This window comes from Caloenas nicobarica, chromosome 27 (genome assembly GCF_036013445.1).
Source record: "Caloenas nicobarica isolate bCalNic1 chromosome 27, bCalNic1.hap1, whole genome shotgun sequence".
NCBI classification, from domain to species: domain Eukaryota; kingdom Metazoa; phylum Chordata; class Aves; order Columbiformes; family Columbidae; genus Caloenas; species Caloenas nicobarica.
The window spans coordinates 1,101,020-1,110,173 of NC_088271.1; the positions used below are offsets into that span (position 1 = coordinate 1,101,020).

General features: G+C 47.7%; 1 protein-coding gene across 1 annotated transcript in view; it reads left to right on the top strand.

The window, feature by feature from the left end:
* The window catches only part of MLLT1 (MLLT1 super elongation complex subunit), a 30,080-nt gene extending 21,317 nt beyond the window's left edge, over nucleotides 1-8,763 (top strand). Inside the window, exons 7-12 of the mRNA XM_065652693.1 lie at nucleotides 307-394; nucleotides 1,170-1,281; nucleotides 2,512-2,611; nucleotides 2,780-2,851; nucleotides 4,115-4,186; nucleotides 4,587-8,763. Coding sequence (XP_065508765.1) covers nucleotides 307-394; nucleotides 1,170-1,281; nucleotides 2,512-2,611; nucleotides 2,780-2,851; nucleotides 4,115-4,186; nucleotides 4,587-4,715 — 573 coding nt within the window. The 3' untranslated portion in view covers nucleotides 4,716-8,763. The remainder of the gene's footprint in view (nucleotides 1-306; nucleotides 395-1,169; nucleotides 1,282-2,511; nucleotides 2,612-2,779; nucleotides 2,852-4,114; nucleotides 4,187-4,586) is intronic.
* Nucleotides 8,764-9,154: the final 391 nt, after the last annotated feature.

A 9,154-nucleotide genomic window follows, 5' to 3' on the forward strand; every position in this document is an offset into this window, starting at 1 on the left:
TGACATTTTTCAGATGCTGCATTTCATCACTTGAGGCTATTGGAAGCCAGTGGCATGAAAGGTTTTGGTGGGAGGTGTTGGTGCTGCTGCCCAGGGCACTGAGCCCCAGCCTGCCGCAGTTCTCAGAAATGTTTGGTTTATTCACCTTGCATTTTGTGTATTTTCTGTAATTCCAAGGACAGCGATGTGTGATGTTGTGAAGTGCTCAAATGCTTCTGTCTCACTGTGCTTTGTGCTCTGTGCTGGTTTTCCGGATTAGAAAGGTTAAGATTCTTTTTCTTTTTTTCCCTTTTATGGGGGGTTAAGTCTGTCCAGTCCAGCCCTTCCAACTCCAGCTCCAGCTCCGACTCCAGCTCTGACTCTGATTTCGAGCCATCCCAGAACCACAGTCAAGGTGTGTTGCAAGAAATAAAATTTGTTCAAATCTTCCTTGCATAACCTTAGAAGGCTCATGAGAATTAAATCTGTTTTCCCCACACCATATTGAAGGCTGATAGATTTTCTTGCATGCAGCCATGTGTTGAAGCTGTGACGCTTCAGCAAAAAAAGGCAATAATGTCAGTGTGATCATGAACAAGTATTTTTCTTGTTTTGACAGTTAATTTATGAGTAGAGTATCTCTCTGGATTTGGTTCTTTCCCTGTTGACTTTGGTTTCTGCCTCAGTTTATAAATGTGTTTGCTGCTGCTTGATCTATAGTGTCACCAGCATATTTCTCCTCCAATCTCATATATGCTTTATTAAAAATTATAAATGTAACATTCATCACTCTGCCAGTACATAACAGCTTCTTTTTCAGATTCCTCTGCCGATAATCCAAAGAGAGATACTGTGGCAAAAGTAAATGTTCTAATCTTAGCAGATGCTGTGTTTCTACAAATGCTGTCCCTTGAGTGACATTTAAAATAGTCCCCAAACGCGTGAAAAATAGGTCCGTTTGTTTTCATTTCAGAAGAGACTGGGTGGTTTAGGGGGAGGAGCTTTACAGCAGTTGTAAAGTTTGTCAACTCAGCTTTAGTTTTGAAGCTGGAATATAACGTCTCTTAGCAGTATCTTTGTGCATAATGAAAATAGCAGTGACATCGTGCGGAAACGTTGATGTATCTTAACAAGAACTGACGCAGTTTGGATCAGGATGGTGCTGAATTGCTCTGTGCTCCTGTTTCCAGGTCCGCTGCGCTCCATGGTGGAAGATCTGCAGTCGGAGGAGTCGGACGATGACGACAGCTCCTCCGGGGAAGAGGCAGCGGTCAAAGCCAACCCGGTCAGCCGGGATTCCAGGTGGTAACAAATCGGGGAGAAAGATGAGTTTTGTGTGGTTTTGCCTGGCGTGTTTGGTATTTTTGTGTGTTTGGAGGGAGGAATCAAAGTGATGGGGCTAAATGTGAGAGAAGGAGAGAAAGGGCGGATGTGTGGAGTATTTGGCACATGGTGGGGACATGGAGTCGATGAAAAAACAGAACTGGGTGAGGAGAGATCCCCAGAGCTCAAAGAAGAACCGCTGGGCCCTGGTGTGTGTTGAGCTTGCAGGTGTCAGGGACTGAGCCCTTTCAAATAATCACCTCGTCGTCATCCTCAGATCTCCGCTGAGCTGAGCGGCGCGGGACACCTTTGATCTGCAGAGATCAGAGACGTGTCGGCACCTGCGCTCGTCTCACTGCGGACGATACGAAACCGAGAAGTCTCGGTCTTTGCTCACAGCGTGTCCTGATCGCTGGTTACTTGGCTCCTAAGAGATTTGGTGAACAACTGTTCCCTGCTGTAGTCAATGGAAATAGTTGAATTTCATCCTTCTCCCCTCAGAAAACACTGTTGCAGCCAAAACCTAGAGTCTCAGGTTGAATATTTGAAACCAAAATGCTCGACAGAGACAGCAGCCACGAATTTCAAATGCTGCTTGTGTTCACCAGAAAACAACCAAAAAAATCTGTTGTTGCACTCTGTCACAATCAGCTAAACAGGAGCGGAGAGACTTGGAAGGATATTTTTTATACCTTTAGGGGATAAGTAATAAACAGTTTTTCAAGCTCATCAAAAGCAGGATACCTGCTATCATACATCTGTAGGGCCACAAGAAGACTGAGAATAAATAGGAAACTCAAAGGTTGCAACAGCAACACTAAAAGCATTTTGTGCCTGCGTTCTCAGCCAAAGTGTTCGGAAGCCTCTCCTGCAGGTGCTCAGTGATCTTGGAGTGAATCCCGCAAATGAACAGCTGCTGTTTGGGAAAATCGGGTGGTACTTACTCAGTTGTTCTAAGGGGGCTTGTGGATGAAAGGGCTGAACTGGTGTAAAGGAGAACTCGCTTCTCTGCCTGCCCGGGGAGTGGGAGGCGGCAAAGGTGACGTCAGCTGGGAAAAAAATGGGTTCTTGGAAATTACCAACCTACTGTTTCTCCCAGACTATTTAATAGTCTATAATAAAGAGAATTTCGCCGAACTCTGTGGTTCAGCTGACAGCTAAGGGGTTTTTTTACCTGCTGATGCTGATCCTCTCATGCTTGTTTTTCAGACTGAGCCTGAGTGACAGTGACAGTGACAACAGCGCCGATTCCTGCCTGCCCAGCCGAGAGCCGCCTCCGGGCCAGAAACTGCCCCCAGCAAATAATAAGGTATCGCATCCTACCTGCCCATCCAACGCTGCTTCCTGCTTTGTGTTCAGTCCGTGGTGTTAGTTCTGACTTGCACCAAGTTTTCCCTATTTTGCTATCTTCATCAGACAGGTCATTTTGCTCTCTTCAGTGATTTTGGTCCCTGATGTTGATTTCTTTTACCCTCAGGCATCTGGAAGAAAAAGCCCAGAGTCTTGTAACAAGCCAGAGAAGATCCTGAAGAAAGGAACGTATGACAAGGTGTGTTTGAGGGTTTGCGTATTGCGGAACTGTTGGATGCTCCTGAACATTCGAACCGGCCTGGCCTGCTCACGTCGTTCTGTCTCGGCAGGTTAAAACTTGAGCGTAATGAAAACCAGGTGTTGAAAGGACAGATGTGGGCGAGTGACACAGCAGAAATTGTCTGTATCAAATAGATGGACCCTCAGGTCATTTCCATACGCAAAGTGTTAAGATAGTTTTATTTATTTGCCCTTTGGCTGAACCGATGGTCTGGCCGCTGCTGCAGCGGGGAGAGCTGCTTTGTTAAAAGGCAGTTTTCATTTCTTACAAATTAAAGATTATTTGCTGCTCTGCTTTGCTGCTTTAGTTGAAACCTCTGCTCAGTGAAATTCCCTTTTTTTTGCCTCCAAGGAAAGCCGAGCAGCGGACGTGCTCCTAAAGCACGGCCAACATGCGAGCAAGTAGGAAACCCCGAGTTGTCCACCAAATTCTTCCACTGTGATTTTTTTTTTTTTCTCATAAAGAAATCAATCCAATGGGATTGTAATAAGTTTCCTTAGTCTAAGCATTGAAAGTAACCGAAGAGTCAGTCTGTAGCTCTCGTTTGTGTGTTAATGCTTTTTCAACAGGAGAATACAGTGCAGGTTAATCGCTTCCTATCAGGTCTAAGCGTGATTTGGAGATACCTGTATCCAAGTCTCCTCCTCGCTACAGAATTACTGTTACCCGTAGCTGAGGTGGTTTCTCTGAGGCAAAGTTTGCAGGTAATAGAGTCTTTTATTAGACTAATTAATGAACAGAGAAGGGGACACCCTTGAGACCCTCTGAGTGCCTGAAGTACCACCCGCTTTTCCAGCTGGCAGAGGTTTTATCAAAGACACCAGGGCTCCCAGCAAGCAGAGCATTGTTGGTCACTGGTGAAGATATTTTCAGGTAACAAGTAGCTCATTAGTACAATCCGTTGGTGAAGAACTCACCCCAAAGTTCACCAACGTGAACTTCACCTTGTTGAGGTCCTCAAAGCTTCTGACCGCTTCATAAAGCTGGTTACGAGCGTTTAATGGTATCATTAAATACTCTTGCTGATGGTTTTCAGATCATCTGCCTTTAGTCTCCCAGTACATGATAAGGATGGAGGAGGCAGTAAAAACCATAGGGAAAAATTTGGAATAGGAACACGTCTGAAAGGGCCTCAGGTTCCTCTGATCCTCTCTTGGAAAGTCGCCGTGGCAGCCGCCCAAGCGTGCCGCGTGTCAGCGTTTGTGTCCTGCTCCTTTCCAGGCCTACACGGATGAGCTGGTGGAGCTTCACCGGCGGCTCATGGCCCTGCGGGAGCGCAACGTGCTGCAGCAGGTACGCACCGGCCGCGGCTTCCTGGGGACCTGCGGTGCCTGACCTTTCCCTTGCCTCTCCTTCCTGCTTTGAAAGGAATGATACATTAAAAAAAAAAAAATCTGATGTGCAAGTGATGTTTTAGTTGGAAAAGATCCCCAAGTGCGGTTTGCGCATCTTTCCTCTGCCGTCCTCGTAGCAGCCCCAAAGCTGGACGCTCTCGGTCTCATTTAAAAGGAAGGAAACGTGCCTGGTCTGGCAGGCGGGAGGAGCTGGTTTGCGGTTTTGGGAGGGGATTCAGGACTTCTCACCTCAGGCTGTTCCGAAGGCCTGAGGGGAGCACCGGGCGGGTCGCTCTGTGCTGCTGTGCTTCAATGTTGATGGGCTCTCTGTTCATCTTGCTTGTCTCCTTTCCACACAGATTGTAAATCTCATTGAGGAAACCGGGCATTTTAACGTCACCAACACAACCTTTGACTTTGACCTCTTCTCCCTGGATGAGACGACCGTCCGTAAGCTGCAGAGCTACTTGGAGGCGGTGGCAACATGACGCTTGGCCTCGCAAGCAGGCTGCTTTCCGACCCAGCGATCCCCTTGATTGGTACCAGGAAACGAACCCACGGAACTAGGCCTTCTTTTCCTCCTGCTCCACCCGAAGCACTGCCTTAGAGAACAGCCATGCTCGATGAATGCACAGCCAGCTGCACTTTCTTGTAGGCTTCAAACAAGCGCCCGTATTGCTGAGTCTGTCCTCCCCGGCTTCGTCGTTGCGCTTGGGCGCCGGTCCCGAGTAGAGCAAGAGACGTGCTGCGCTTAGCTGCACAGCGCGACCTTTTTTTGGTTTTCCTCCAAGAAACTGTGTTTGAAGAGCACATTTTCAGGCGTCTCCGAGATCTGAAGAAGCGTGGATGGTGTTTTTGTCACCCAGTCGAGGGACCAGCCTGCAGAGAGCTCCAGCGAGTCCCGTCTCCTCCAGCTCCGCCAAGAAGCGTCTGCGCTGCGCAAGCAAAATTGGCTTTTACAAAGCTGAGCCGAGAGACTGATGACAGGAGGAGCTTCCTGGGGGTCCTGCTGCTCCGCTGCAGCGGAAAAAGGGAACAGATTCCAGTTTTGACGGCCTGCGAGTGAGTTCTGCCGCGGTTTGGCACAGAGCGCCGCTGTGATCTGGCATCGTGGTTCAGCTCCCGGCAGAGACGGTTCGTGCTCTCCCAGAGGCCTCTGGAACCTGCTGTCTCCACCGGGGTTTTGAGATGTCTTGTTTGTTGATCTGAGCTCCTAAACAAAAAGTCTCACTCCTTTCAGTCTGCTTTAACTGTAATAGGACTACGAAACTGTAAGCTGTATATTTTATATATATATATTATATATATGTATGTACTGTATGTATAAGGGCCTAGTTGGGTCTTAAGATCTTAAGGGTGTGTTTTTTCTGTTAATGTTTTTTTAATGGCTATGGCAGGGGAAGGGCGCTTAATAAGATTTGACTTGTTTGTTCAAATGCCTCTTGTGGACAGTTTTTAGTGTCTGAAAGCTGAACAGCAAACTTCAAAACGTTTTGTGCTCTGGAAGGGACTCGCCCGTCGTCTTTTCATTTGTCAGTGTTTAATAACTTTGCCAAAATACACGATTGGTTTTGCTCTGTGTTCTCAACGAGGAATCTCCTACAGTGGCCCCTATAGTAGTGGCTGTACGTTGGGAAAACCAAAACAAGGGAGAATTTTATCTTGGGACACGCCTGGAAAACGCTGATTTAAAACCCAGCGCGGTCAGGTTTGGATCCTCCTCCCTCTCTGGCCCCGCTGCCTGTTCCAGAAACAGCAGGAAACAGTAAACACTAATCCAGAATCTTTCCTGTATTATATTTCTAGTTAAACTAGTGTTGACTTCCAAGTGTTGTGAGGAAAGTCCCGGAGCTTTCATCAAAACTGTATTACTCTCCTGATCCCTAAAATTCAGTATTTTTCTGAAGAATTGCTCAGTTTTTCCAATCAGCGCAGAAGCTTTTGCCAAATGTTGAGTGGGCAGCGGTGCAGAGGAACCGTCTGTAGGCGAACAAACCTTCTGAACCCGCGAGAGGCCCGGGCAGGGGCCGGGGGTGCCCGCGGCCCAGGGTTTGCTGTCCCTGCTCCCCTGAAATCGCATCCCTTGTTTTGGGTTACCCCGTCCTTTATCATGGAAATGTTGCAACTGATCAACTGAAGTGGCAATATGATGATAAGCTTGTTTGAGTTGGGTCATGTTGACCCGATTCCCATTAATTTTGTCTTTGTACCATCTTTCGTGTGTCTTGTGTGTGTGTGTATATATATATCTCTGTGTGTGTGTATATATATATACACACACATATATAAAAAAAAAATCAAGCTCATGCCAGGTGCAAACCCTGTCACGCAGCTGATCGCAGCTGGTTTTCTTTCTTGATGGACGATGCCAAGCCCAGATGGAGCCCCTGAGCGCAGACGGACGCGGGGAAGGTGGAGGAAGAGGAGCAGCTGCGGGGCTGCAACAGGACGCACGCGGTGGAGGACGCACGCGGTCCCCGAGTGTCACGCGTTCACCCGTGGGATGCGCTCGGCGCGGTGGGTACGTGCGAACCACTCGCGGTGTCTGGGTGTGCAGCGCAGAGGAGACAAACCATCGCGGTCGCGATGGCCCCAGACTTGGTGCCTCTGGGGCTGGTGACACTGTCCTGTCCCCAGAGTGGCCGTGGTGGCCAACTCGAGACCTCCCGAGGTCTTTGCCTCCTCTCCCTACCCAGATAACTCACCCCGCAGCCGTTGCGTCCGTGTTACCCGTCCCAGCAGCTGTTCTCCTGGCGCTGTGTGGCCTCCAGGTCGCCCCTGAGGGGTCGGAGGTGCCACCTCCCTCTGTCCCCTTGTCACCCGAGAGCCGGACGGTCCCGCTGCTCCAGCCGTTCCACGAACACGTGCGGAGGGTGTTTGAACCGGCTGGGAGCGCCCGGGACTCGCGGCTGCAGCATCGTCCTGTCCTGGAACCGACTTTATTTGTGAAGTCGAATGAGCGTTGATAGGAATTTTGTTTGGTTTTTATAAGAAGTATTTTACACATGGATTTTTTTAGACTGTTTATAATCTCCTTGGAAACCTGAGATAGGATTGTTCCCCCAGCAATAGTTCTTTTCCATTGTGTGCACATGCTGATTTGTTACTAAAAGGTTTCTTGCAAGTACTTAGTTGTTCTACAGAGTTGTTGTTTTTCGGGGTATGTGGTAGCACCGGGGACCGCAGGAGGAACGACTCTGCAAACCAAGGATGCTCGACTCTGGGCCTCGTCTCGTGTCCCCTTCTAGTTCCACACGCCCGAGTTCCCTGTGTAGATTTCTAGGCTGGCTGAATGCTGTTCTGAACATGCCGTGTACAGGTATTTGTGGATAAAGTGTTTGTTCTTGTGTCACTCTTGAGAGCATGGATGGATTATTGTACTCTAGGAAGGAGGCGGCAGTGCTGCTGTCAGGTCTTCGAGGATGTGTAGTAGCTTGCGTTGTTTAAAAAAAAAAAAGGAAAAAAAAATATCCAAAATTGACTTCTAGCCATAATGATCTTTTTCTGAGAAAAATGGACAGAAATCTGTTACTTCTCAGTGTCCTTCACCTTGTTGCTGATGGGTTCAGAGTCGTTGGAAGCGAATCGTGTTGGAGGTGAGATCAGGACGTGGCTTTTCCTTTGCCCTTGGCCTTTGTATTAATGGGCCAAAGAGGGGTCAGGAGTATTTTCCTGTTGTCTTGGTCTGCGTACGTATCAAGCCTTGAGGCTTTGATTACTGACACCATTAAAAATTCACAAACTGAATGGCTAGTGACGCTGGCTGGACCCCGACCCAGCTGAGGACCGTTGGACACACAGGTAACGAGGTCACCAAGCCGCTCTCAGGCTGAACACGTGGACGTGCAATGATTTGGCCGCCGGTTCTACCGCCGCGCGCGGTGGGAGCGTCAGAACGAGCGAAGCGATTGATGCAACAATCCAGAAGCAGTTTTTATTTTTTTTTGTCAGATCTTGGAACGTATTTGATGGTGAGAGGGGTTTAAAGGTCCCGTATGGAGCTCGTCCCGTTCTCTGCCAGCAGGGACCCGAGCGGCTCCGGTTCTGTGCGTTCCAGCTCAGAGGCGGCTTCTCTGGGTTTCCGTGGTTGCCACGCTCATGTCCACGCTGTAGCCAACCGTGGTCACCTTGGACGAGTATTTACTTAAAAAAAAAAATAAAAAAGATGAAAACTGATGGATATTTGCTTTCCTGGGGCGCGTGAAAATAGCCATCAAAAACTGACAAGATGAGTTTGCACTCCTAAAGAAAAAAAAAATGTAAGTACTTCAACTTCTAGATAATTTTTAATTGTATTTCTGCCTAGAGCCGAGGTATTAAATACCTTGTCACTTGAGGATTTTAAAAGTTGTGTTGGGAAAGGAATTCTTCACGCAGCTGTAAGAAATTCAGCTGGCCCAAGACTAACTTCAAGATTTAAAAAAAAAAAGGAAAAAAAAAATCATGTTTGTAATATGTTACAGGATTGTTTGTCCTGAATTTTAAACTTTTTGTTAAATTTGTGGAACTATGGAGGAATTTTCTAGAAAAAGTGAAATAAAGTAAGATGGAAAACTACAACTTCCAGGTGGTTTTGGTTTGTATTTGCTTCTCCATGCACAGCAGGGGAGACTTTTCCCCCAGTGCCTTATTAGCACAGATGTTTTCTATTAGAAATACAGAAGCTCGAGCGGCTGCTCGATGGATGGAATGCACAGGACAAGGAAATTGGTTTGAAGTGCCGTGGGTTGCGGGAATAGCTGCTCAGCCATTGGGGCTTTAAGTTGGTTCCTTAAATCCTGCAGCAGCGGGATTTAAGGAACCAACTTAAAGCCCCAATGGCTCAGCAGCTGGACCCCGACCTCAAGGCAGAGTTGAGCCTTATTGTGCAAAAATTACCGAAGCATTAAGAGACACAAACTGCGGAGTTTATTTATTAGATGTTTGA